Genomic DNA, 26,417 nt, shown 5'->3' with positions numbered 1-26,417 from the left:
TATTTTCCGCTGCGCTGCTGCAGGCTGTAAACGTTTTGTTGTTAAGGTCTACAGCGTTAATACAAGTGGTGTTGGAATAAAACAATTGTTGACAGTTCTACCCTTTCAGGGCCCAGGTTGTCCACCTGCTTTGCCCGTTTTGATCCCTTTCCCAAAATGAAAGGGCAAAGGAGCGGCATTGCGGGCAATACTCACAGAGGGCAAAAAGGCTAAGACTATTGGAGTAGTCCCCAAGCTGTCTCGCAGTTCGGAGATGGTCGCCGCCGGCCTCTTCTTGCCTTACCTTCCTAAAAGTCGCCGGCTCTCCCAGGCCGGTTCAATTGAAGTATCCAAATTTCCTTCCGACTGAGCACCTGCACCAGGATTGAACTCCACTTTTCTCTTCTCTTCACTTTGTTTTGATCAATTGCGCCGATGCTTGAATATTCACAGAATTTCACCAGTTCAACGAACTTTTATGACATCCAGCATTGCATTTACTTGTAATACGATGTCATCCCAATCAGCCACCACCACTACCACGAGAGCCAGTAGCCAGCAACAGCCAACCCCTGCCCCACGCCCGACCATCCTCTGCTTCCACGGCGCGGGCACCAACGGCCTCATCTTCCGGTTGCAGGCGCGCGGGCTCGTGCGCTCCCTCGCTCCCCACTTCCACTTCGAGTTCCTGGACGCCCCCTTCGAAGCGGCATGCCCGGGTCCCGGTGTCGGCCCCGTGTTTCAGGATCTGGCGCCTTTCCGTCGGTGGCACTGCGACGGCAGCGCCGTTGACCAGTTCGATCTCGCCGGCGCGGAGGTCGTCCGGGAGCGCCGCGTCGTGCGGCGGTTGGTGCGGGATGCGCTGAGTCCTCCCCCGCCGCAGCGGGAGGAGCAGGAGAAGGGGCAGGAGGGGCAGAGGCTGGGGTATACGCCGAAAAGCGAAAGCGGACCGGGAGTAGCAGTAGCAGCAGGAGGAGGAAGGGGGAGGGTCGTCGGCGTGCTGGGATTTAGTCAGGGGACGCGGGTCGCAACGGGGGTGTGTCTAGATGCCGAGCTGGGGGCCTCGGTGCAATTTGCTGTTCTCATCGCGGGGACGTGTCCGGCTTTGATGCTTACGGATTATGTTGATGCTGGTGGTGATGACGGTGGTGATGGGTGCCCCGCGGACTGCAGCGCAGACTCTCCCGTTTCCCCCTCCCCCTCCCCCCCTTCCGCCTCCTCTTCTACCTCCGAGTTGACCGAGGAGGTCGAGAGCCCCAAGGATTGCATCGCAATCCCTTCCGTCCACGTGCAGGGCCTGCGGGACCCTTGGCTCGCCGACAGCAAGCGACTCTTGCGCACTTGCTATAAGGCCGAGCGGGCGGTAGTAGTAGAGTTTGCCGGAGCGCATCAGGTCCCCACGGCGCTCGGGGATGTGAAGCGGGTCGCGGCGGCGGTCTTGGAGGTGTGGAAGTCGGCGCAGCGAAGCGAAATGCAATAGAAAAGAAACCTGTCAGTCAGTTATATTTTCTTCATAGGGGAGTGGGGTCCCGGGAGGAGTAGCTGGTTTAAGGTGCTATAAGCAATCATCAAAAAGCTCAAGTTTGTTATTATTGGCTGTCGATGGCAGATACAGTGCCTTGCAAAAAGTCTGCAGAAACATGCCAGCGTCCGGATGGGCAACCAATACTATTTTTGTGGTCAATACTATAGATCTGATCCTCGACATTCAATCTTTTAAAGTATTGGAATACGCTTATCTATAGTACTGCTAAATTCTGATATTTAAAGAAATGAAAAGTTAAAATCTACAGAGCCTATTGCATTCCTAGCTATATCATTCTATAGCCCTCAGGTTGCTCATCTAAAGGCTCGGGAGCTGAATAGCACTAACTAGTATCCCCGCACGCCAAGCCGGCTGCGGGATATTAGTGTTTTCATAATACAAGAAGCGTAGTCTTTGATAAGACGCCGTGTGTGTGCTGTATTACTTAACCTCCGGTCTCACTAGGACAGGGCATTTACCGGACCGGCGACTTCTACTGGTGAAGGCTGTGAGTTTACTGATTTAGCGGAATAGTTGTTGGTTTCTCCACAGGTCGGAAGACAATTCATCCGTAACAATTGTCGTACAAAGAAGAGGTGATAAGAGCCTAAGTCTCCTGTTTTTAATGATACCTGTTCACACTGAGATATAACGGGAAATAGAAAAGCCTGTCTAGTGATTCTTTGTATTGGAGTATAAAGTAGCACATACAATATCATAAAACATGTTCCAACACCAATTCGTAACTACGGATTGATCATAACCTGTGCCGATTTCTCAAGTAAAGATGCTTCCTTCTCAGAAACCATATTCACCGCAGCTTGTATCGAATTGTTCGCAGCCGCAGCCACTGCCCCCAAGCCACTTCGTGGTGATGATACATGCGGAGGTGGGGAGCCCTTCTGATGCTGATATTCAGGCATCAACAGATTAATAGCATCACGCAGCTGATGAACCATGCTAGAAATCATGTAAGCACCCACAGAGGTACTCATGGCTGGCTGGGATGCAAGGTTGAAAGTACCCAGGCTAAGGGGCGCCAGATTCCCAGCGCGGGTCTTGAGATTATCCACGGCAATGTCCAGCAGCTGCAGGGCGTATGCGTACGATGTCGCGACTTGTAATACGGTGATGTAGTTTATCCTTGGTGGGTCGAACGGCCCTCCTATTTGAGTCGGCTCACCAAGGCCGTGGCAGCAATCAGGATGTCCAGCATTGACGCTGGCTGGGGCAAATGAGACTTCGGTCTCAGTCCCACTATTACTTGCAGTACTGTAGTCTGAACCAGGGCGATAGTCTGGGACGGGGAGCAGCTCTAGCAGTTCTTTGCAGGCCATCAGGACTTTGTCAAGAGCCGGCTGGTGCCCTGTGGGTGATTCACTCGCGCATGTTAACAGATTGCTCAGGTGAGACTGCAGCTGTAGGAGCTCGTCTGCACCGGTGATCCTAGCAGTAGAGGCTGTCCCTTGTTCTGACGTCCCCAGGCCGGAGTCAGAGAAATCGAAAACCGCCTTGGATTGATATTGCGGGCTCTCCACTCGATGATATTCTTGGTGTGCATGTCCGTGTCTGTGTTCGCCCGTTGGATCGTCATGAGCCGGGTGCGCAAAGTCCGGGGAATACATGCCTAGGTCCCAGTTCAGATTTTCGCCGGGTATCACTGGTCACACTAGTTAGCTGTTCAATTCAGTTCCTGCATGCAGGGTCTGCGGGTGTGGTGTGTACCTTACCTTCGGGGAGGAGAAGAGGAAACCCGGACACTGGTTCGAGATTGCCGTGACCACCCGGACCAGGACCACTATCAGGGCCACTTCTAGGACCGGCACAGCCAGATCTATTGTGTGCAGCTGCAGCTGCGTCTGCACAAACTGGATCAATAGGATCAACAGGAAGCGGCACTGCAGTAGCACCACGCTGCTTCCCGGGCTGGACGGCCTGTCGTTTAGAGTGTCTCGCATGACTATGACTGTCGGACGAGACTCCCTTCTGTTTCTCAGACACTCGGGGACGGCCCATGCGCGCAGTGGTATTGTACACGCAGTCAATATCGAGTCTCTCACACCGGTCGCACCGACTCTCAGGCCCACCAGTGCGAGTGCACCGATTCTTGAGTTCGTGGCAGCGGTCGCATGCCGCGCGGAGCTTTCGATCGCCGCTCACCATCTTCCAACTGCAATAAAACATACAATTTCCAATGAACTAAGTACCTGGGGAATTGTGTTACAAAGTCTTGAACAGCAACCACTTGGGTAAAAGAAATACTCTCCGGCGTCTGGGAGACATTAGCGGCCAGTTAAATAAATAGGTACTTTTCAGTCGCAGGCTCCCCTGCTCCCTGCTCAATAAGGGTACTAGCTGATACACCCATCTAACTCAGTACATAGTGGTAATTTGCCTGACTGGGACTGGACTTTTTTTAGTAGAATATTCCCTGTCGGCCCTTTAGCCAGGGATTAAATGCGTGGTCCCGGGGTGCTCAGGTAGACTTAAGAGATGCTTCTAGTGATAACTTTCGAACAGCTGCTGATCACTCGACTACTAAAATCTACTAAAATACCCTCGAATACCTGGTAGGCCTTAGAGGCCAACGACAGATATCCAGCCGATATACTTTAATGGCGGAAAGGCCCGGGCCTTTCCCTCCAGCCCCCATTGCTTACTGATTTTAGTGCTTCCCTGGAGCCGCCTGATGAACATACCTTAATCATACTAGGTAATTCCCGCCCCAACAATCCGGCTGATCGACCAATTAGAATCTTGGTTCAAGCTGCGGTCCACTGTGGCTTTGGAAGGTTCAGAAATACAACGGTAATCCTTCGGGAGTGGCCCGGTCAGTTGAAATTGTCTGGTCTCGGATCGTTCGCTCTTCCTTACCCCGCTTTTGGGCGAAAGACTAGTTCGAAGGTAGTTTGTCGTGCTGATCACTTTGGCCACGGCCTCAACCCTTTGTTGGCCTTCGCACCTCCTGCTGTGTGGCCTTAATAGCATCAATCAACCAACGCGTTTGGCCTCACGTTTCCTCAGCCTTGCGTTCCAACATAGTGTAGGGAGTGGACTAGCTCAATCGAATCGACCCGATCGCCCCTCAAGGAATTCGACGCGTCAAGCAACCTCAGCCTTCAACCACCCACCACACGGTTTCATCAGATATGATTCCCAAAATCTGATACGCCAGTTTCTCTGCATCGAGGTGATTCCATCTCTCAAATTTAGGGTACTCCTCGCCAGAGCTTCCATGTATACAATCCAGAAAAGAACCCAGAAGAAAGACTCCAGACCATGCGTGAATGTGTGTTTCTCGCCAAACAGCAATCCAATAGCCATAAATGCTCTTGTTCCCGTTTTCCCTTTTGCTCCAGAAGACGCTTCTCTCTGTTCCCGGATGGTGAGGTCTGAATCGATAAGAACGGCCGGCCAATGTCCAGCGTGGTCATTGCTAAGAATACGGTTCCCGATAGAGATATCGCCTTGCAATAGTCCTGTCTTTGAATGCAATTCATAACCTCTTGTAAGGGATAAGACCCGTAACGTTCGATAGACTATCCTAGCTATCAAAACAAGAAGGAAACGCTGAAAAAGAAAGGAGGAAAGAAAGAAAGAAGGAAGGAAATCAACACACGGTGAGACCATGAGGTATGAATGCACTACATAGTGGAAGGAGGGGCAAAATACACTACACGATAAACAAACGAGGGTCAACCTCTCGAGTAATCTAACGGGCTCGCTGGCGCTTATTCTGTTCATTCAGCAGGGCATTTTCAAGTCCTTTATTCTGAAGCTTAAGCAGAACATTCTCTGTAGAGAGATGGTGGTACTGCTTAATGTTTTGGGGTTCTGGTCATACACATCAGAGACGACCTGCTTGAGAAGCCTTTCAATTCTTCTCCAGGCTTCTGCTTACAGACTAGAGCGTGATGATGACTCACCAGAAGAGGGTCTTTGATCCTCCTCTTTAGTAAAGCGTGTCAAAACAACCTCCGGGTTCTAGGGCTATAAACCGACCGATTTCCATGCACTCTCAATATTGCTTGTAGATAAGGCCTTATTCCAGCTCGACCAGAATAGCCTAAAGAAATCCCTCTTGGTAATATGGCTTAGGCCCTGGCTGGCATGTAAAAGAGCCTCCAGCTGGTTACTATAGGCAAGAGATAAAGGACCAAAGATACTAATCAAGCGGCTGCAGAGAATATGTAGAATGAGGAGGATATATAGCCTAGAGGATCTTATTTGCATCACAGACGTCAATAAACTTTATTGTGATATGAGATCCATGTCCATTAGGAATTAAAAGACGCCAACGCCTTCTAGCTTTCTCTTTAGTCTGTCTACAGATGACAAAGGAGACATCTCCCTTGAGGAATTCCACAGCATGTACGCTAAAGACCCTGAACGCACCTTTGATATGATCCTTCGCGTTTTGAATCATCTGGAGACCAAAACAGAGCGCGCTGAGATCGCTGTTGACGACTTGACCACTGAGAGAGATGCATTGCTCGAACGGGTCGATAATCTGGTTGAAGAAAAAGGTAATATGGCCACTGAACGAGATCTCTTTGCTGTACAGTTGGCTCGCGTTGGTTCCCAGGCTGCACGAGCCGCCAACGAGCCTCGTAAGTCCACAAAGATCCCTGGCCCCCCATGCTCAGTGATGGACCCTACTTTTAAAGATTAGACCCTGGCTATGCACCAGAAACTAGACACCAATGCTGACCACTATAGCACCGCGATCCTTCGCAAGGCGTATGTATGCCATTTTGTCACTGTCTTCAACTTACTCCATCGGCTTCGATACGTTCTCAGCACCCCGTCCGATTATGATATCGAATCTCTGTATGGTGATCGCAGTCCTTCCTCTTGCTACGACGTATGAATTCATCTACAGCTATCAAGATGTAGATGAGGATATCACGCTGGGACTCAAGAGTATGGCAGTGAAGTATAGGCATTCTGGCCGACGAGTGCTTATTGCTCTCTCCCTCTTATACACAGGCCTTCTACTTGCGAGCGGCGTAACTGCCGCCCTTGGGCCGTATTATTTTACAGGGGCAGCTTGCTCGGCTATGACAGTGCTTTTGTCAACCGCTCTGGTTGACCTCGAGTCCCCTCCCAGCTGCGGCGCGTGTTTTCTGTATGGATTTGTCGCTGCGAGCGCAGGCTTGGCTTCGGGTGTGTATACGGAGTACGCTTGGTGAATCTGATGTTCTGCGGGCAGTGAAGCTGCAGAGACGGATGGAAAGAAGAGGGCTGAGAAAGTGTTTCCACCGCATCCAATGTGGGATATATCATCTTGTGATGGCACCTGGTTTGCGGCACAAAATCTATACAGGTAGTGGGTTTTCGCTGGAGATTAGTAGTGCGTGCTCAGAAAAGTGCATAACGAGTATTTATCAAGAGGAAAAGGAAATAGAGGGTCATGGGGCATGTTCTATACTCTGCAGAGAGTAGTCTATGACTCTCTTCAAAGTACTTTTCGTTAATCCATGTATTTAGTCATAAAGTGTAAAGCAAAGACTTGGTGTAAGTTGGACTATGAGTATGCCGACATTATTAAGAGGAAGCAAATAAACTTATGATTCAATACTCTTAAGTCCCAAAGAGCAGAGTGTCAAAGGAAGAGCGCCTTTGAATTGTAGAGGATGGATCGGGTTCTAATAGACACATGCGTCACCATGGACGCCACGCACTTAGTTACATTCCGGCAACGAACAAGGGTGATAAATAAGGTACGTGGAATGTAGAACTTCTAGCAAGAAAGCTACACTTCGGAACTTGCCTTGCTGTCTCACAAGTTACAACTGCTATAATACCCCCGATATTCCAGGTTCTAGTCCACAGGAGACACATTTGTATGTAGTGATGAGTTGGGCCCTTGCAACGTAACTAGAGCTCTGAGGTCACTGGTGCGAACTACTCCATGTTTAAGTTAGGGCTGCACGGAAGAATAGCTGATACAATCTTAGGTTCTTCTCGGGATTAAAGGTATCCTGCTAGGGGCCCACGAATAGACTTTCGCTTGACTCAAGATAAGGTGACTGGGCTATGCTGTTTCATTCGATATGCGGTAAGCCACACGTCCCCTTGCATAATTTACCTCGTGAGCAATAGAGGCATCATGGGTATATATGGCGAGCAAACGTGGCATAGCAGAATAATATTGTGAGATGGATCAAGTTGGTTTATGCTTTGGTCCTTCTTTCTGGGATGCTCCATGCGATTTACGCTATGATATTCAAATGTTTCCTTGTCATCGTAAAACGGTGATAAATGTTTTTCGTCTCTTCAAACTGTTGGGAAAGCTCCCTAGAATGACAGTCACCTCATATTGGTTTGGAAAACGTTCTTTATAAGTAACTGCCACATTATAAAGCGGGGTGGGTGAGGGGACAAGATATACAGTACAACGATGGCACTGCCACGTTACCTAGTAATTTGATATTGTTTATGAATGTGGTATTTGAATGGTATCCTTGCAATCAGTACCACACTCTAGAGGCATTAATCGTGCCGTAAATGGTTCGGTTGGTAATCATCTCAGAAATGGAAAACTACTTTACAAGGAATGGCCTTCAATAGTCGTGGGATTCAATATTCAAGCAGTAAAGATGCCTTTACATATTACACCAGCCCAAGACCCCTATAAACCTCTGTCTCGACAGCTTGCGACAACTGGAACAGTTGTTTATCACCATATGGTAATACCTGCGAGCATATAAAGCCCGCCACACCTTTTTCACGGTCGCACCACCAACGAAGATTAGCTATCCCCGACCACTGCGCAGTCCCGATCGATCGCCCCGTGGAACCTCCACTGAGCAGGAAGGTAAGTCCCCAGCCTTGGCGATCTCCCTCAACAGTTGGGTGAATGCCGATACTGGAGTGTGACAGGTCTGCTTTCGCATCCGGGAAATGCTTTTCGCTGAGAGGGGGCAGGTTCTCGATTTGGTTCCGGAACATCTCATCAACAGTCTCCTTCTTAAGCAGCTGCTTGCCGGTTGTCGGCGAAGTTCCGTTGTTCAACAGAACGGCGAGGATTTCTATATACGTGTCAGTCCATTGCTGGTAGTGTCGGCTCGGCAGGGAATCATACGGGAGTAGTCCTCTGCAGTTGAGAAACATCCGGCTCCACCGCTATTGAAGTAGGACTTGATGTCACTCTCACTCTTCACTGTCATGGCTCGTCGAAGCAGATGGTCGCGGACAGAGAGCTGGCCATCAGTCGCTCGCTGGTGCATGTACGCGAGCTTTGCCTTCATTTCTTCCGTGGGGATCATCGAGATATGCTTGAGGCCGAGTGGCTCGAAGATGTGTTGATGGAAATAGTCATTCAACGACTGTCCTGTAACCCGCTCAAGCACGACACCTGCCCAGTCAATGCCAATCTATCGCGCCGTTCCTTGGATGTTAACAGCCATCGCTTGCTTGCGGCCGGGCGGTGGTTACTCACGCTATATTCCCAAGCTTCCCCAGGTTGGTGGACCAGCGGCTGGTTGAAGTCCTCGGCGTATCCCGAGAATTCATCATATCCAACGGGTCGGCCGTAGTCCCGCAGTTTTTCATTATAGAATGTATAACCAAACCCGGCTACAATGGTTCAACATTAGTGCTCTCGTTCGAGTTTACAACATCATGGATACTGACAAGTATGAGTCAAGAGCATTCTCAAAGTAATGCCTTTATTTCTCTCCACCAAGGTCCCATCTTCTTGGAGCACTCGGAGATCATTGAATTCAGGACAGATGCGGTGGATTTGGTCAGCGTCATCCAAAGACAGCTTTCCCTGCTCGACTAGCTGCATGCACGCAATGCCAGTGATCATCTTTGTGCACGAAGCGATCCAGAAAACCGAGTCCACAGCCATGGGCTCGGCGCTGTCACGGCCCCGTTTCCCTGCAGCGTGGCTGAACAGCTGCTTGCCATCCCGTCCGACTACAGCGACGGAAACCCCGGGGAGGCCCTTGTCGGAATCGCTGCACACGGATTGCATCCGGCGCTTGAGCGCCTCGATGTTGGTGGGATTGACCTCGCTCATTGTCGGGAATGGTATGTAATGTGTCGTGGAGGTGCGATGAGGGGTTGGCTGCCCTTGTCAATCATTTATTTATACGTAATGAGGGGTTCGGTGGGGCTTCTCTTCTCTCTCGGGTCATCGAAAATCGTCCGGAATCTCAGCAACCCCTTAAGAGCCTTAGGCATTAAGCTATACTGAACACGCTAAATTCCTCCCAGACTTGGATAAACTGGGAAGCACCTAGCCAAATGTTCAATAGCTTCAATACTTTTATTATTTTATACTTGCTTGTGCGTTATCTCGTGTTTCATATTGTAGCAATTATGACATCTTCATTTGTATCTGATGTTCCCCAGACTGCCTTCTGCGAAACCAAAGCCTTCAAGTATGAATGACGCCCCTTGGTCCATAGAGTCAAGATAGGATTGGCAGCGAAATACCAAATCTTCAGAATTGCCATTGCTTGATCCAGTTCTCCATGATAGCCCCGTCAATCGGCCCGAGATCACGCATTGCCTTACTAGCTGCCTGTGTCTTCACATTCTCCATCATGCTGGTAAAAGTACCATGATTGCCGGCCAATCCCCTATAGAAATCTATGATTTTGAGAGCCGGCATGTCTTGTAAATCACCATCCGTTGGATTGCTAAACCCCTCTAAGGCAGCCATCCAGTCATTCATGTCGACAACCTCAGCGGTATAATACTTCTGGATGGCCGGGATAAGTGATTCCCAGCTTGCAGCATGAGGGTTGACGAGGTGGAAGGCGGCCGTTCTGGTGACGTCCTCGGTAGCGCGTCGGGACTGCGTGATATCGACCACGATCTTGGCCATAATATCCTATAGATACCATTAGTAGACAAAACCCAAGGGAACCCGGGTGGCAAGGGAACGTACTATAGGAATCCAATCAACCGGCATTGCACCAAGGGTACTTGGTACTTTTCCGATTGTCTTGGATGTCGCAACCAGAGAAGGTAACCATTCCTGTCGGTTCCATAGACCCTTTTCCATCGTTGGACCACCGATCTGTCCCACGCGATGGATGCTGGTCGGCACGCCTGCAATAGCTGACGCGAGAGCACAGATGCGCTCGCCGACGAACTTGGATTCCCCATACCCTTGGCGCAATGCCACATCAGGATCCTCTAGAGGGATTTCGGGCACGGATGGGCCGTGCTGAGGGCCCCACGCACTCACGGTTGAGATCGAGGAGATGAAGTGGATATGTGCCGAATGGGCACTTCGTAGACTGAAGTCCACCAGGTTACGTACGCCTCGGATATGGGGATCCTCGAATGCCTCAGCCCTGTGGTTGAAATTGACCTTCCATGCATTGTGGATAATGAGATCCACACACTCCGTGAGTTCGTTATATTTGTCGGCGGGCAAGCCAAGTTTTGGAGCTCCAAACTGGGTGTGTATGAACTCAACCCGTTCATCGAAGTCGTGCGGAATTGCAAGTCCTTTTTCCTTGAAGCTGTCGATCTGTCTTTGTCTTGCATCCTCTGCCCGATTGAGACAGTAGATGGTGGGGATCTCTCCATCATTGAGTAACTCATTCAGTATGTAGTTACCTAATGATCCAGTAGAACCGGTCAGAATAACTGCATGCTTTGCTGACCTGCTGAAACTTGTGATTTTTCTCTGCGGTAAATCACCGGTGTACTTTTTGACCAATCCTGCAATTCTCCCAGGTCTAGAAGCCTCCTCATCCTCAGTATTGCCCTCCTTGGTCTGACCATTTATCAGCCCATAAACATACTGTGACAGCCTATCAGGAGTCGGATAAGCGTATAGCTTTTGGCTTGTAATCGGGTCAGAGTGGTGATCAGCAGAAAGATGCTGGACGGCAGTTTGCAGGATCTTGCTCAGTTGCAGTGTTTGGAGCGAATCCATACCCAGTGAGAATATGTCGCTAGTACCACTGATTTGCTCAACAGAAAGTAGCTGTGACACCACTGTGCGGATATATTGCTGGATACTTTCAAGGTCTGTGCTCTGTGGTAAACCATCAATGCACTCCTCGTCGTCGTTGGCGTATAAAGCGTCAATTTCATTTTTGTAGTCTTCGGATATCTGTCTTCTCTGGACTGTACCCTTGGGGGTTAGCGCGAATGGTGTATCTTTCTTAGCTAGGGCAACCTTTGTGCGCAAGACATGGGCATGGCCGGGAGCAATGGCATTCGCCCTCTCAACGGTAGGCCATATTTTCTGGATAAAGTCCTCCTTGTCTTGATCCTCACTCCATTGCTCCCAGTTTGGCTGTACGAGTAACGCAGACTGGAATCGCCCTTGGCCAATAACGACGGCCTTTGAAACTAAGGAATGACACTCCACGATATTCTCCATGTCGATCGGGTTGAACTTCTCACCGTTGCTGAGCACAATAACGTCGTCAAGACGACCGTGATATTTCCACAGCCCTGATTTGGTTGGGTGTGGCGTGTATAGATCTTTTGTTCGATATTCAGTGATATCAGGATAGGTATGGAAGATACTGGAGAACTCATGATGTTCGCCCTTCCGTATGACAGCCTCAAACACTTCATCATCAATGGACTCCATGTGTATACGACTATATGGGTTCCACTCAAAATATTCCCAATCTTCACGGTGCGTGCAAATCAAGGCTGGCATGAACCCAGCTTCACTGGAGCCAATGACCGAGACGAGAGCCACCTTTTCACTCAACTTGTTGCCGACCTCCGGTGCAAGCGGTGCGCCGCCGAACATTATTGCTTCGAACTTTTGTAAGCCCATCAAACCTTCTTCGAAAGCGGACAACTCTTGCATGACCGATGGTGTGAGCAGAGCTGCTTCCGGACGCGCAGTCTCTAGGATTTGACAAAGTAGTGCCGGGGTAATCGGTCGTTCGGGGCTCAAGACCACGGGTGTATCGTGGAAAATGGCACCCGAGAGAGTGACAAGCCCCATTAAATGGAACATCGGAGCCATGGTGAACAGACGTTTACCTTGCGCTACTGAGCTGATCGACTTGTTCAGTCTGCCATGCGGAGTTGGTATCCTGTGAATATTGTCAATAACGCTGAAGAATCCGTTTGTCAGATATACCGGCTTAGGGAGACCTGAAGAGGGAGGGTTAGCCTATCACAAGCAGAGGTCATCGCAACTGTTAAGGCTTACCGGTGGTTCCAGAACTATGGATGATAATGCATGATTTATTTTGCAAATCATAGAAAGTCCCGTTGAAAGGGTAAGGCGCAGCCTGTTCACCGAATACCTCCCAGAGGCTCGGTATCTCAAACAATCGGACTCCTTGTACATTGTCCCGTATTTCTTCGGCGATTTTGTGTCTCTCAGCACTATAGACAATCTTTGAACATTTGGTGGCACCTAGAACGTGCGACGTGGCCACGATTGAATTTCTTGGAGATGGCAACAACGCCTATGTGCCGATTAGACAGAGCTTCGATTCATTGCTGAATAACTCATAGGAGCATTTACCGCATAGCCAGTCTTCATGCAAGCCAAATAGAAAGCCACATAGCGGATGTCATTGGCTCCAATATAAGCCAGGGGCTCACCGTCAAAGCCTTTTCCAATTGCCATCTCAATCCACCAGGCCGTGTAATCCACGGCACCGGCGAGGTCTCTCATGGACACATTTCGCCAACCTTGGGATAAATCGGAAGAAACAGATTGTACGCAGAAGAGCTGCTCTGGTCTACTCTCCGCCAACTCGTCGACAACACAGCACATTAGTCGCTGATCGAAGCCCATGACTACTTGACTGGGAGAGCGTTGTAATAGAAACAATACAGTGTAAAGTTAAGCAGGATCTTGTGTAGAATGTGAGACTTTTGATGTGATGATCTTGTACGAGGGATATTCGTCCCCTGACTGAACTGGGATTATATATACCACCGTTTGGTTGATCCCTTCCGATGTGGGAGTGGAGGCATATTGGTCCTATGATGGTAAACTTGTGTACAACCCTTCTGTGATCTTGGGATAACACACTCCGTTGCATAATTGCCGTGTTTAAACGGATAAGTACCGGTGGAGACTATATCGGGATCGTAGTATAGGAACATATTCCACACGGCACGACTTTCCATCCCGGATAACACAAGATAGTGAGTCTTGCTCACGTCAGTTCCCTCACCGCAATGAGGATTAGACCCACTGCACCCAGTTACACACAGCCGTCTTTGCTGATTATACAGCTGTGATACTATAGTATACCGGCATAATGTATTGAGTGCATTCGTCACACGGGGTAGGATTTGGTGGGGTTGTAAAACGCTTTGGAATAGATAAGGTGGCCAGGACACGAGTGTGGGTCAATTAGACCGATGAAGAAATCAGCGGTCAATTATTTGCTTTCCTCAAAAATAGCGCAGGAAGAAGAAGAAGACTGAAACTAAGTGGAGATTTATTGACGGGATATACGGCGTTCCGCTTCCCGTACGCGTTATGCTTTCCGATACCGTGATATACTTATTCCTCTCCTCCGGAGTATGATTGAGTCCACCGACATAACCTGTTATGCTGAGGTATTCAAGGATAAACTGCGACATTGGAAGAGGCGGCAATGTAGGCCTTCAAAATATCGGGACAGTAATTATATTTATCTGTCTACATGGAATGTAGTCTCGGACTCTCCTCAGCCAACAAACCGTTCAAATCTACACCCAATTGTATGAGCATCATGACTGAAGCCCACAGCAAGACTATCCTCATCACTGGGGCCTCAGGCTTTCTTGCAACTCATATTGTGAAAGCTTTTCTTCAACAGGGTTATCATGTCCGCGGGACTGTTCGATCGGATCAGGCCGCAGCGAACGTACGCAAGGGATTTTCGCAGTATAGTGATCGGCTGTCGTTCGCTATTGTTGAGGATATAGCACAGCCCGGGGCCTTCAATGAAGCCGTGAAAGGGGTCGACGGTGTAAGACTCTGTATCCCTGTATTTTGATCGATACCCGAGGGGTCGGAGACTCTAACTCTCAGCTATCTAGATCGTTCATACCGCTTCCCCATTCCAGATTTCAGTGCAGGACAACAAGCATGACCTTCTGTGGCCCGCGATTAACGGTACCACGTCAATCCTTCGGGCAGCTCAGGAATATGCACCGCAAATTAGTCGAGTCGTGATCACGTCTTCGATGGCTGCCGTGATAGACGTGGAAAAAGGTCCGCAGTCCGACTATACATATACTGAAGAAGACTGGAATCCCATGACATTCAAACAGGCTAAAAGTGCCCACGGCATAGTTGCATACGCTGCTTCCAAGGCAATTGCGGAGCAAGCTGCCTGGCGATACATGGGAACGAACGCGCCTCACTTCAGCCTTACCACAATTTGCCCTCCCATGATCTATGGCCCCGTGGAGCATCATGTTCCTACTATGGAGAAATTGAATACAAGTGTGGGTGATATCTACCGGTTATTCAATGGTAGCAGCACTGAGATACCATCGGTAATTTTGCCGGCCTTTGCGGATGTTCGCGACGTTGCTCAAGCCCACCTCTTCGCATTTGAATCCCAGAAAGCAGCAGGAGAGCGTTTTATTGTTAGCTCTGGACCCTACACCTATCAAGAAATTTGCGATATTCTTCGATCCGTCGTCCCCGAGGCCAGGGATAAAGTCCCTATTGGCCAGCCTGGACAATATGAAACGGCATCCATCAAAATCTCGAGTAACAAGATCAAGACTCTTCTGGGCATCAATTTCCACACGCTGCAGGAAACTGTGAAGGACACTGCCGATAGCTTGTTGGCTCTGGAAGAAGCATGCAAATTACACTAGGCTGCATTGGAAATCGAATCTTGTTTGGTTTTTGTATAGCTAGAAATGATGGCACATATATTCAAGTAGAATTTTACAATTGATGAAGGTAGCGTTTTGTGATACACAAAGAAACTTCAATATTGACGCCTTCATTGGGTGTGTAGGGCCTGCATTATACCTACTCGTACTATCCGTCATAAAAGGAATCTCCAGTTCTCCGTTCAAGAGGCGAGTTGTATAGAATGAGTACTTGATTTGCTGAGATATCGATCTGTGGAGACATCCTGGGCCGTCTTGACTTTTCACAAGCTTTAATACAGACAAGCATATTTTAGCGTTACCTCGTTATGCAAGGATGGTAATGTTACGGTAAGATCTGCCCGATGCGATCCCCGGCGTCCCCACAAAAAGGTCGCCCCTCCCCATTGAGCACAATTCCCTCTATGACATGCGAATGCCGCATAACCGACCACCGGAGTTATGCCCTCGCACCTCAGTTTTTCATGCCCAGCATTCTTTCCCTTTAGTTCGCGCCACAGTCCCAGACAGCCGATACTGTTATCTAACTTGTCTCAATTTAAATAATGAACCCGGTGGATCGGAGTGCAAGCGGGTTGTTAAACACTACCAGCGAAGAAAGACCAAGACAACGACCGGTAGTACGGTGTCCCTGCTAATGTGTCACACTCTCTAACCGAAAGGATTAGGCTTGTGAGCTTTGTCGCAGGTGGAAAGTCAAGTGCGAAAGGGCATCCGACCATGCGACATGTTCTGTTTGTCAACGGCGAGGTGCTGTTTGTGTCCGGACGAGCCGACCGCGTGTATCCCGGCGTCCTGGTGCCGGGTGAGGAATCAGAGGCCCACGCCCCAGACAGGCCCATAGAGATCGCTAATTTGTCGCTCCAGGAATAAAAGTAAAGAGAGACCACAGCCTCCGGTTATGCGACTAAACGATGCATTCCATCCTCAGCGGGAAGAGGGCATCCAATGCCAAGCCGGGGTGGAGGCAGAGCTTGTTAATGAGTTTATCGCATACAAGCAATGGACAAGGACGTTTCTCCATGACTGGCTGAGCTTGCTCTGTGAGATTTTGCTACCGACTCATTGCTTCCCACTACTAATAATTCTCAGCATGTAAAACACCATTATACTGCTTGCCAGCTCAATGGGAAGAATGGTTACAGTCTGAGATGGGTTTTCAACTCGGAGCCCTTCGAGACAAGATCAATGACGCCCAATCATCAAAAGAAAATCTTCTGAACACTGATTTAAGTAACGGTCGACTACCGGTATTCACTGCACTACCTTCACAGCAAGAGGCTGCTGAAGTCCTAAGCACGTTGTTCACCTATACTAAAGATGTATTTCCCCTATTCCACCCTGATACTTTCACAGATCTTTTGCATAGCAGCTATGAACGAAGGCGGCCCCGGGATCCATCATGGTGGGCTGGCCTGAACATAGCATTGGCAATTGGCTATCGCTACCGATCGCTGCACCAACATGACCAGAGTGGCGCTAGAGCGAAGTCGAATGTATATTACAAAAATGCACTTGCCGCTGTTCCGGAGCTTCTCTTACGCAGACCAGACTTGATGGCTGTTCAAGCACTCCTAGGCATTGTGCGTGTGATATAGTATCCTGTCCTCACTTGATGCGGTCGTTGCTAATGTTAACTCGATAGGTTTTTCTTTCATGCAATGGGTTTGACACCCCAATGTATCAGAATATATTATCTATCGCAATTCGCTCATGCGCTGAATTTGGAATCCATGATACTTGCGTAATCCCCCCGTCTTCATGCACAATACAGGAGCAACCAATGTTGATTTTGTCTCTTGGTTATACAATGGATGAGCTGTGGGTCTTGCCCAGAGACCACATTGAAACAGGCTGTCTAATGTTCACAGATACCGTCCGTGGCAAGGCCTGCCACCCAGCAATGCCCCAGCCTATCTCGGCGCGGACAGCCCTCATCCAGACTGGGTATATGAGTCTATCGCTCAGATCTCCGGTCTTTCTGACATAGATACTTTTACTTGGTTTCGCCGCCTATCAATCGTCCGACACAAGATATATTCGTCCCTCTACAGGGCAAAGGCCTCGCAGACGTTCCCGCATGGACAATCTTCAATCATACAGGCCTTGCAACTAGAATTAACAAGTTTCCAACGGGCCTTACCTGTTGACCCTGCCCATGCAATAGAATTTGTGAACAAACTACCGGGCAATCTGAAGTCTCCTACCGTGTCACTCCTATGTGCGTATCACAATACCGTTATTTTACTGCATCAGACGCAAATATTCTTCCGGGCCCCGAAGACCCTAACTCGGCCCCGAGCTACGGAGTTCTCTCACACGGCATGTGTAGGCGCTGCCCGCCACACTGCGCTTCTATTGAAGGGCCTTCCTCCCAGATGGTGGCCGTTTGGGATCCGGTATATGAAAAATTCTCTATCCTCCGTTTCCACTGTATGATACACAGGACTAACAAGCATCAGACTTGTAGCCCTATACATCTTTTCTGCGTTCAACATTTTGTTCGCTAGTCTGGTCGACAACCCTAACAGTACTGCAGCCCAAAGCGATCTCGAGTTAATGGAAGCAATGATCTCTCGTCTTTCTACATGTGCAACCAGGGATGAACTGTCACAAAGTCAGAGTTTGGCTGAGCTTACCTTCTTTCTTCAAACGTCGCGAGAATGTCTTGGGTTGGCGTATTCTATGGTTCACAAAGCGCAATCGTGAAATTTAGTCGAGATAAATGGGATATGAGTGGCGTTTTCTTTGGTTATAATGACACGGCGAAGCGTATATGATCAATCTCAGGTGATACCTACGACCGAAAACAATATTCACAGTCACTCCTGGTACGGTTACTGGTACGCCGACGAGTTTGCCTTTCAACTCTTTGATGGACGGGCGACCTGGCCCCAGTGAGAAGGATATCTTCATCACCGCATAGGACTTCCGTGGTATGACTACTACTACTAGTAATTTGTCTTAATGAGGTTGGTGGCGTTTGTGGTATTTTGTTATTTTGTAATTGTTGTGCCATCCACGAGCCTTGCAGTCAATATCTTCTTGATGGCTCTTGATCAAATGACATTGATTTATATGTTATTTTTAGCGATGTTGGACATCCCTGTTCGAACAGAGAGAACTTCTAGACTGGGCAATCTTTTGGGTGACTTTGACAATGAACTGCTACTTTCTAGCTTCAAATCCACTGAGAGCACAGAATACTAAACCAGATCGGCGCTTTCTTTGATGGCCAAAATCAATGTTCAAGACAGAAAGCTTTCCACGAACAGCGAAACTCTAGAAATAGAATCCGGTAAAGATGGTTCGCGGACCTTTACTCTGCTTGTCACATTTCTACTTACTGAATACCGTTGATTGTTATTGATAATACAGACAGGGATAGCTTCCCAGATGCACCTACAAGCTCTCATTCTATGCCTATCTATCAACCCCCCCTCAACATTCTGGATTTCGTACCTACTTCCCAACAATCCCTTCCGCAAGCGACTCTTCCAAATAAGTCCAACCCTTCCCAAAAAAGGCCTTCAGCAACTCCTCCGCCCGACTCGCTGGAACAATCTTACTCAAGTCCCTTGTGTGGTCCAACGGATCTGGGATCTTGTCATTATCGGGCCGCAGTCTCCGCAGGATAGCGATGATATCATCCCAGGCGAACGGCTGTGCGAAACCAAATAGACGCTGGGATTGCACATTTGGGTCAAGGAGGCCGATGGCGTGCAGTTTCGCGGTGTCAATGACGTCAATGAACCAAACTGCATGATTCTGTTAACTAAGTTGTCAATAAATAGGGGGAGGGATCGATGGATGCCTTACCCGGAGGTAGGTGCAATATGGTTGGATCACCCTCAAGTAGCTTGGCCGTTTGCCCCATTGACGACCCGTGGATCTGGGGATGGAGTATAGTGCCAAACTACCAGTGAACAACAAATAATAGGTTAGATCGACATGAGCCCTCATTGACGGGTTAAAGAAACATACATTCGCACTCGTCACAATAGTATTGAACTTGAAACTCGGGTTATGCTCAGCCATCCATTTCCAAGCCGCCCTCTCACCCTCAGTCTTGGATGCAGCATACACGGCTATGGGCTTTTGGGCTTGAGGTGTCTTCTCATCCCAGGCTGCTGCGATGGCGGCGTCATTCCACGAACCTATACATATATCACATTAGCATTGAGACAAGTATGGTACGCTGCACCTACCTTCGTCAATGACAATCCCCTCCACGTCTGGCTGGGTGGTATAGCACGCTAACGAAGACGATGTCAAAACTACCCGTTTCACACTCTTCACACGCCTGGCAGCCTCCAGAATTCCAATTGTGGCAGATACAACCCCGGGGATGACTTCGTTTGGCTTGGGATTCATTGCTAGGTCTGATGCCTGTACCCTGTCATCCATTTATCCATCATCCAATGGACAGCGTACTTGAACAAGATGAATCGAAGTAAGGTATACTATACGTACCACATGAGCCACCCCCTCAATCCCCTGAAAAGCCTTCTCGAGTTCACCAACATCATCTAATCTCGGCACAACCACGCTCTCATACCTACCATTCCCATACTTCGACACAAAGAATTCATCCAGCCAGGGTTTCGGTGCTCGCACCGTGCCTCGGACTTTGTACCCCAGTTCAAGGAGTGTGTTTACGACTGTCGAGCCGATGTACCCGTTTGCGCCGGTGACAAGCATCCAGGCGTCTTTTGGGATGACGACTTGAGTGGGGGTTGACATTGTGAGTTGGAATAAGTAATGATGTGAATCAAGCGATATAGATGGTAAGGATGAATGTTTCGATGTGGCTTATTGACACAGTGAAAAGAGGCAGACCAACATCAGTTCTATCATACCCTCTTAAGCAAGAGGAGAATATAGCATATTACAAATGTGATCTCCATGTCTTGCCCTGCTTAGGTGAACATGGCTTAACTTTGCGCCGCCGGATGGATCCAGGAGCTTAGGAAGCACCTTTTCTCGTCGCAATTTTCTTAGTCATTGGATAGTCAATGATTATTTACCAGTGGAATGTTTAACTCATGAGAACGGGAGTTCCACCTAGGCTTTCACGGTAATGAGAGAATTCTGAGACAGTCTATCTAGGATCAGCAATATTACAAATGCTGCACGATACTTAAGGTTCGAAACCCTCCGCGCTGATCCACATCAAGGCTCCACCCTTCCACTCGACCTGACATGGGAAGCTAGCAGTTGCACCGAAGTATCCCCGGGCCAGAAACCATAGGAACTGGACGGGTTTCAGTAACCATGGAAGTGATACTCGGTTGTCAATCAATCAACCTCTCCCGCAGAAAGAAACGTACAGATTAATTGCGTATCTGCCTGAGTCACTTGATTCTTTCGTCCGCTGTCTCACTAGCCATACTTAGTTCATTCGGTACAGAGATGCCTTCTATGCTCGCGTCCTCCATCTCGGAGCCACCGGTGAAACAGGAGATCCGTGCTAGATGACGTATTGGAATCTACATAATATGTGCGTTATGGTGGCCCACCCCCAGCATACTCTGTATTCAAGTATAAGATTTATAAAAAGAGTTAATTATTGTCTATGTTAGATACATATTTCTAATCTGTACTTGCTTATTAATCTACAGGTACCTGCCAAGATCTACAGATTTGAGATCTACATAAACCCAACCTCCGGGCTTAGACTAGAGACCCGAAACCCGCCAAGAGATGGGGCCTACTGGCAGGGTTCGAAAAGAATGTTTTTGGGACAAACAGGGCCACTGTGGCCATGTCACCGTCTGTACCGCTTCCTACTCCAGTAGTGATCTGGTTATACATCATAACCTTTAGAGGTATCTCTTTTTATACCACCGAGTTACTCCGTAAGATACAACTGGCAGAATCTTAATCAACAGACACACCCGCTGGCCGCCGACCGTCCCACGGCATCCTCCAACAGTACTCATCTACATCCATCCTGCAAGCATGGACTCAGGCAGTCAGCCATCGTCGCAGCGGAACATTCGCCAATCGTGCGACAAGTGCCGTATGTCACCCTGTACATTAGTCTGGGTTATTAAGAATTGTCGTGGATAATGCTAAATTCTAGTGTCGAAGGTACTCGAAAGCAGACATGCACGAAGGAGCCAGGTGGCTGCTCACGCTGCAGAAACTTAGGTATCCAATGTCGCTACTCTGCTCAAAAGCCCACTGGTCGTCCCCGAAAGGCAACACCTCATGTTTTGAGGCAGCTCCAAGTGTCAATTAACGATGTATCTCGTGTTGCGGTTGGCGATATAGGTATCTTGCAAACCGACACGAATCTACGTGACAGCATCCAATTTTTGGATGAGCATATTGCACCCCACCGCGGGGTTCCTGTTTCTAATTCTCGTGAAGCAGAACCACCCACTATGCGGTTCTCCAAAGACATGGATAGTTGCAGCTGTCTTTCCCGTATTCACTATTTTACTAGAGTACTCCGCGCTCTGACAAACGAGGCGGTCCCGAGTGTTACAGTCGTCCGTACTGCTGTTCGATCCGTTCACGATTCTCTCAAGTGCAGCTCCTGCTCTCGCTCAATGATAATCTCCCAAGATCCTACGGAGAAACTGCGGGCTCTTGGTACCCTTCTCTCGTTAATCCCTGGTTTCTATCATCAACTCTTGCAGATGATTGACTGTGAAGCATCGCTCGCAGTAGCCGAAAACCGCGGACTTGCATTCAAACTCGAAGAAAGTGGTGGTTTATGGGGTGACCTGGCGGGGGACAGAGCATGCCCGGTCGTTAACAGGCTCAAGGACCACCCCCTTGATCCGGAGCTTTGGCGACAAACGATGCGCGGACTCCTGAGGGCCGATGTGTATGGCCTTACGGTGGACTTCTATTCTGGGGATTCGGGAAAGCTACTGAAGCAGAGCCGGCACCCAGGTCTCAATGACATGGTTGGCATGCTGGATGAACTGGCGACCAGGGGACTAGTCGGTCAGATGGGTGGTTGGCTTCTTCCTGAATCGACTGGGATTCATACTTGTATGGACTTGATAGAAACCGCAAAGCAAAGTGTTGGCGAGCTCGTAATAGCTTAACTGTGAACACACCTTTGCCCAAAGTATGTTGCTATAAGATAACGAATGTGAGGAGGAGTCGTTGTCTATATACGCTTTCTAGAGATCTCCTATCTTTTTCCATAAACATGGTGAGATCATCGGTCCCGTCCATTATCAGTGTCATTATACCACAGTTCTGACAGGCCAATAGACCCTCTAGCAGTCACTCTATTAGTAGGACACGATATATGTCGCCTGGTGTATCGTATAGAGTATTGCGATCAATTTATTATTCACTTTATAGTGAATAAGACAATCTCGCTTGTCAAAGTCCTTGATCTGATCACAATTTGCCTATCTGCTAGTCTGTGGACAACTGAATCATTGCGCCCTTGGGATGACAATCCTCATTAAGTCATGACTCCTAATACATGTTTGTCGACCTACGCTGATCCACAGAATACAACAGATGAAAGAAAATTCACAGGCGGCCTTTTTCAGTGGTTACTCCATTTTCAGTCCCAGATTACTTTCTGTGTCGCTCAGCCACAAAGAAGAAGAATAACAACAGCAGCAACTGTCTCATGCTTCGGCATAAGGAACGACTAAACTAGACACCTATGCACACGTAGTAGTCCACCCACAGATTCGAGCAGGAGGCATCGACCATCGTGTTCCACGAGCGGAACTGAGCGAAGGTGATGCCCGCCGCAGTGTCGATAGAGTAACAGTCGTCACCGGACTTGACTAGGTAGAACTTCTTACAGTTGTCCACGATGCCAGGCATACGAGGCTCGGGGGGAGTGTCCGTGGGTCCGGGCGGCTTGCTCGTAGTAGTCGTCGTTGTGGCATCGGGGACATGGACACAAACATAATAGTCCAGCCAGAGATTGGTGCATGCTACCATGAGTGGGACATGGAATCAGTCATAGCAAAACGTGTGCTGAATAGGAAGACTTACCGGAGTTAATACTGGGATTCCATGCCTTGAATTGGGCGTCCGTGATGCCGTACTGGACCTCAATGGTATCGCACTGATCCCCTGGCCCGACCAGATGGAACTTGTCACAGTTGGACGGTATGCCCGGCTGGGTCGGCTCGTGTTTTGCAGAGGATGTGGTGGTTGTGGCGAGCGTCGTTGCAACGCCAGCACACAGCACCTGTGGGAGCAATCCCAGGACAACAGCGGTCTTGAAAATCATGTTATTAATTGGGTACTTTGGTTTGTTGAAGAGTAAATGAAGAGGAAAACTGGAGTTGGTATGCTGGTGAATATTCTTGTCAACGCAGTGTCTAGCCCGCTCTTATACCTATTCCTGCAGTATTTTTTTAGCAGGAATGAGTAACATAATCGACAGACCAGGCCGACGGCTACCCGAGCATTCGACCATACTCTGTGTATAGCTCAGTGTGACCCAGCTGCATAGATGTCTCACTAGAGTCCCAGGGTCCCCGCTCCGGGTATAGCAGGTAGGATGCCGCTGCCGGGTAAATACCTGTTCTAAGCGAGCCCCGCCAAAAGCAACGATGGCTTTGGGATGCGGGGTTGAGACGTGAAGACAATCTCCCGCAACCACGTCCGTCTGCGAACCCGGCCACTGATGCCGGATCAACCGGGGCTTTAATAATTGGAGGTCAGACGGCTTCCGACATAGTGACATCGCGTCGGCCCTTGCTTATGCCAAGAACGACTAATCATGCGCCAAGTTGGAGACAAGAGGTCGAGAGTTACATGCAAACGTCCGTGATGGCCAATCTCATCTGCGTACAGCTTGTTGACTGGCGCACAGAGCACGAGTGTCGCTTAATTGCGAGCCCCAACGGGAACTAAGAAAGGGGTTGCACGAAGAGAACAGAGTCGAGCAATTCAAGTTTTGCCGGTAACCATGTTCCTTAGACTGGTGCACTTGCGCTGCTGAGGCTGTATTCTCGGGGGGTGGGCTGATTCTGGGACACGGCAAAGCGCATACACTAGTGATCCTGCCCACCGAAAGAACTTCTGCAGTTGATAGGTTGATCTTGGCCTTGCAGGGATTGGAGGTAGTACCGGAGACGAAATAACTGCATAAGAGAAGCCGAGACATGCAGAAGATTTGAGACATTGAACACCTGAGTGTGCGGCTGATGGAACATGTCATGCATTTCCGCCAGAGAATCAGGCTCCCAAATGCTATACTTGGTAAGAAAGTAAGCAGGAGCGGGGCTCCCCGTAGCTCCCAATTGTCAGTGCATCCTCTAGTATCTTGGGGGTCCAGATAAATTGTAGGGATACGCCAATACTCAAGCGCGTGGTGTTCATATGAACGGAATACGGGTCGCTACATGATCATTTCATGTCTCACAGATGCACCGGGACCCTGAGATTCATGCCTGATAAACACAGACGGCTTGCTACTCGATACCCTAAACTAGATTCGGATGGATGTTCCGCGTGAGGCTCCGGTTCTAGATTGCGAAGATGGCGGTCATAGCCTCCAACGGGGAGCAAGTGTCAGGGCGTGGAAAGACCAGGCCCACTTCCATGACTCCTGCAGTGTTGGACAAGTAACGTCGTGCGAGGGGGCCAGAATTGCCCAGCTCCCAGGAAGGAAGTCAGTTCTTATCGGCGGCCATGAGGGATTTTGAAGACAGAAAAGCTGATATAGATGCCAACAATGCCTTTTGCGTTTCTTTTCTTCTTCTTCTTTTTTTTTTTTTTTTTTTTTTTTTTTTTTTTTTTTTTCTTAGTCTGGGCCCCGGAGTAGGGTGGCAACATGCTTGAATATCACTGCAGAGACCTGTACATTAGATGCAGCTAATACGCTAACAATAACTCAGTTCCGAGTGGGGTAACACCTGCCAGATGGTTACAATTGAACTTCAAGAAATACGATAAACCTGTCGCAACACAAGGCTACCAAGGTGCTTGATGTGCCCTATCTGGATTCCCATTACAGCACCCAAACGCAGCCCTAAATCATGTGCGGGGCATTGCCTACCAGGGGTTAACGTGAGAGCATAGTCTACTGCAAGTCAGGATTACTCGCGCTCTTGGTACTTCGAGAGGCGCTGCGGACCCAAAGGTTGCAATAGAAGTAAAACGAGAAGAACTACGTGTAGAAGCATAGGGCTGTCTGCCCTGCTGAAAGAGAGAACAGTCCTCAAGCCACGAGAAAGCCGCGATGGTGGAATAGAATACACCTTATTCACGGCTTGAACTTCCCTACATAGTCGATATTAATTCAACCCCCGACACCATTGAACTGGAATCCCCCGGCTCAACCACTGCCCGCTGAATGCATATTGTAATAGTCGAAGCCAGGTTCGGTTTTCTCCTCTACCTTGCGAACACAGATCATGTAGTCATCCTAAGAAAATTATATCAGTCTTGTCCTAGGGACAGGTTTTATATAGATAATGGTACAGGAGAGTGAGTATTCGAAAAAGAATATGCCAACAGTTATATATCTAATTGTGAGATGACAATAGCTACCAAAGTATGTTTTGACGAGAATGGGTTAATTCGGGCATCCATTGTAGTTACTGATAAGACTTATCCTTTGCTCTGTGAAGTACATACGACCATAGGGTGTGGAGAACAGGGCTTCCCGTCCACTCAGCTGTACTTAAACCACATATTACGCGTGGTCAGTAAGTATAATAGCCTTTAGCCCTTCAAAAAGTTAAAACAACAATAACTATTAACTTAAGATAAATACTAATAATTAAAGTAAATATCTTATATCTAACCATCACTAGCGATAATTCCTTTTTACTAAAAATAATATAGCTAATAACAGAGCTATTTATAATAATTTTTTATACCAAAATTAAAAAAACACAGGATGTCAAGTTATAGACAAATATTAGAATAGCATAACCTAATTATTGTAACCTAGCCATAACCTAACTTAACTAAAATTAATTAAATTAAGATATAAAATTCCTTAACTAACTTTAGTTAAATTAAATTAAAATTAATTAATTTCCTAATTATAATTAATTATAAATTAAAATAAATTAGATTATAATTATTAAATTAATAATTAATATATAATAGTTTTACTATATTTATTATATTTTTTTTAATTTATTTATTTATA

General features: G+C 48.3%; 9 protein-coding genes across 9 annotated transcripts; 4 read left to right on the top strand and 5 right to left on the bottom strand.

Annotated features, from left to right (window-relative positions):
- The first annotated feature begins 6 nt into the window (after positions 1-6).
- BDV37DRAFT_250315 (putative oxidoreductase) lies at positions 7-1,820 on the top strand. Its single transcript, XM_032082173.1, has one exon. It carries the CDS (start codon positions 458-460, stop codon positions 1,457-1,459), a length of 1,002 nt encoding a protein of 333 aa, XP_031940665.1. The 5' UTR covers positions 7-457; the 3' UTR covers positions 1,460-1,820.
- Positions 1,821-2,250: 430 nt separating this feature from the next.
- On the bottom strand, positions 2,251-3,667 carry BDV37DRAFT_283767 (Zn(II)2Cys6 transcription factor domain-containing protein; the record flags this gene model as incomplete). Its single annotated transcript, XM_032087361.1, has 2 exons — positions 2,251-3,164; positions 3,235-3,667. 2 exons carry the CDS (start codon positions 3,665-3,667, stop codon positions 2,251-2,253), a joined length of 1,347 nt encoding a protein of 448 aa, XP_031940664.1.
- Positions 3,668-6,351: 2,684 nt separating this feature from the next.
- Positions 6,352-6,722, top strand: BDV37DRAFT_250311 (uncharacterized protein). The gene has a single exon (XM_032082172.1). The coding sequence runs from the start codon at positions 6,430-6,432 to the stop codon at positions 6,694-6,696; it is 267 nt and encodes an 88-aa protein (XP_031940663.1). The 5' UTR covers positions 6,352-6,429; the 3' UTR covers positions 6,697-6,722.
- Positions 6,723-8,119: 1,397 nt separating this feature from the next.
- Positions 8,120-9,533, bottom strand: BDV37DRAFT_294629 (serine hydrolase domain-containing protein; the record flags this gene model as incomplete). The annotated part of the gene is made up of 4 exons (XM_032089674.1): positions 8,120-8,538; positions 8,592-8,883; positions 8,949-9,085; positions 9,143-9,533. The coding sequence occupies 4 exons, from the start codon at positions 9,531-9,533 to the stop codon at positions 8,120-8,122; spliced, it is 1,239 nt and encodes a 412-aa protein (XP_031940662.1).
- A 426-nt stretch (positions 9,534-9,959) lies between these two features.
- On the bottom strand, positions 9,960-13,256 carry BDV37DRAFT_294628 (uncharacterized protein; the record flags this gene model as incomplete). The annotated part of the gene is made up of 4 exons (XM_032089673.1): positions 9,960-10,352; positions 10,410-12,601; positions 12,660-12,921; positions 12,981-13,256. The coding sequence occupies 4 exons, from the start codon at positions 13,254-13,256 to the stop codon at positions 9,960-9,962; spliced, it is 3,123 nt and encodes a 1,040-aa protein (XP_031940661.1).
- A 931-nt stretch (positions 13,257-14,187) lies between these two features.
- Positions 14,188-15,289, top strand: BDV37DRAFT_283763 (SDR family oxidoreductase; the record flags this gene model as incomplete). The annotated part of the gene is made up of 2 exons (XM_032087360.1): positions 14,188-14,427; positions 14,498-15,289. The coding sequence occupies 2 exons, from the start codon at positions 14,188-14,190 to the stop codon at positions 15,287-15,289; spliced, it is 1,032 nt and encodes a 343-aa protein (XP_031940660.1).
- A 770-nt stretch (positions 15,290-16,059) lies between these two features.
- On the top strand, positions 16,060-18,063 carry BDV37DRAFT_141977 (fungal specific transcription factor domain-containing protein). The gene is made up of 5 exons (XM_032078846.1): positions 16,060-16,353; positions 16,403-16,893; positions 16,956-17,131; positions 17,182-17,709; positions 17,773-18,063. The coding sequence occupies exons 1-5, from the start codon at positions 16,212-16,214 to the stop codon at positions 18,017-18,019; spliced, it is 1,584 nt and encodes a 527-aa protein (XP_031940659.1). The 5' UTR covers positions 16,060-16,211; the 3' UTR covers positions 18,020-18,063.
- Positions 18,064-18,536: 473 nt separating this feature from the next.
- Positions 18,537-20,053, bottom strand: BDV37DRAFT_294626 (putative aldehyde reductase; the record flags this gene model as incomplete). The annotated part of the gene is made up of 5 exons (XM_032089672.1): positions 18,537-19,068; positions 19,130-19,226; positions 19,295-19,467; positions 19,519-19,699; positions 19,784-20,053. The coding sequence occupies 5 exons, from the start codon at positions 20,051-20,053 to the stop codon at positions 18,773-18,775; spliced, it is 1,017 nt and encodes a 338-aa protein (XP_031940658.1). The 3' UTR covers positions 18,537-18,772.
- A 2,485-nt stretch (positions 20,054-22,538) lies between these two features.
- Positions 22,539-23,913, bottom strand: BDV37DRAFT_250307 (LysM peptidoglycan-binding domain-containing protein). Its single transcript, XM_032082170.1, has 2 exons — positions 23,297-23,913; positions 22,539-23,235 (listed from the first exon to the last, which is right to left on the bottom strand). Exons 1-2 carry the CDS (start codon positions 23,535-23,537, stop codon positions 22,946-22,948), a joined length of 531 nt encoding a protein of 176 aa, XP_031940657.1. The 5' UTR covers positions 23,538-23,913; the 3' UTR covers positions 22,539-22,945.
- Between the last annotated feature and the right edge of the window lie 2,504 nt (positions 23,914-26,417).

The sequence above is a fragment of the Aspergillus pseudonomiae genome (genome assembly GCF_009193645.1).
Source record: "Aspergillus pseudonomiae strain CBS 119388 unplaced genomic scaffold BDV37scaffold_40, whole genome shotgun sequence".
NCBI lineage: Eukaryota > Fungi > Ascomycota > Eurotiomycetes > Eurotiales > Aspergillaceae > Aspergillus > Aspergillus pseudonomiae.
The sequence above is the reverse complement of the archived record's forward strand: the minus strand, read 5'-3'. Positions and strand labels throughout refer to the sequence as shown.

What these genes read in the sequence shown, in the direction of transcription:
- BDV37DRAFT_250315 (XM_032082173.1), top strand. Translation starts at nt 458, where the DNA reads ATGACATCCAGCATTGCATTTACTTGTAATACGATGTCATCCCAATCA.
- BDV37DRAFT_250311 (XM_032082172.1), top strand. Translation starts at nt 6,430, where the DNA reads ATGGCAGTGAAGTATAGGCATTCTGGCCGACGAGTGCTTATTGCTCTC.
- BDV37DRAFT_141977 (XM_032078846.1), top strand. Translation starts at nt 16,212, where the DNA reads ATGCGACTAAACGATGCATTCCATCCTCAGCGGGAAGAGGGCATCCAA. An exon ending in TGACTGGCTGAGCTTGCTCT is followed by an intron (nt 16,354 to 16,402) that starts GTGAGATTTTGC and finishes AATAATTCTCAG; the next exon opens with CATGTAAAACACCATTATAC. An exon ending in TGGTGGCCGTTTGGGATCCG is followed by an intron (nt 17,710 to 17,772) that starts GTATATGAAAAA and finishes AACAAGCATCAG; the next exon opens with ACTTGTAGCCCTATACATCT.
- BDV37DRAFT_250307 (XM_032082170.1), bottom strand. Translation starts at nt 23,537, where the DNA reads ATGATTTTCAAGACCGCTGTTGTCCTGGGATTGCTCCCACAGGTGCTG. An exon ending in GAATCCCAGTATTAACTCCG is followed by an intron (nt 23,236 to 23,296) that starts GTAAGTCTTCCT and finishes CACTCATGGTAG; the next exon opens with CATGCACCAATCTCTGGCTG.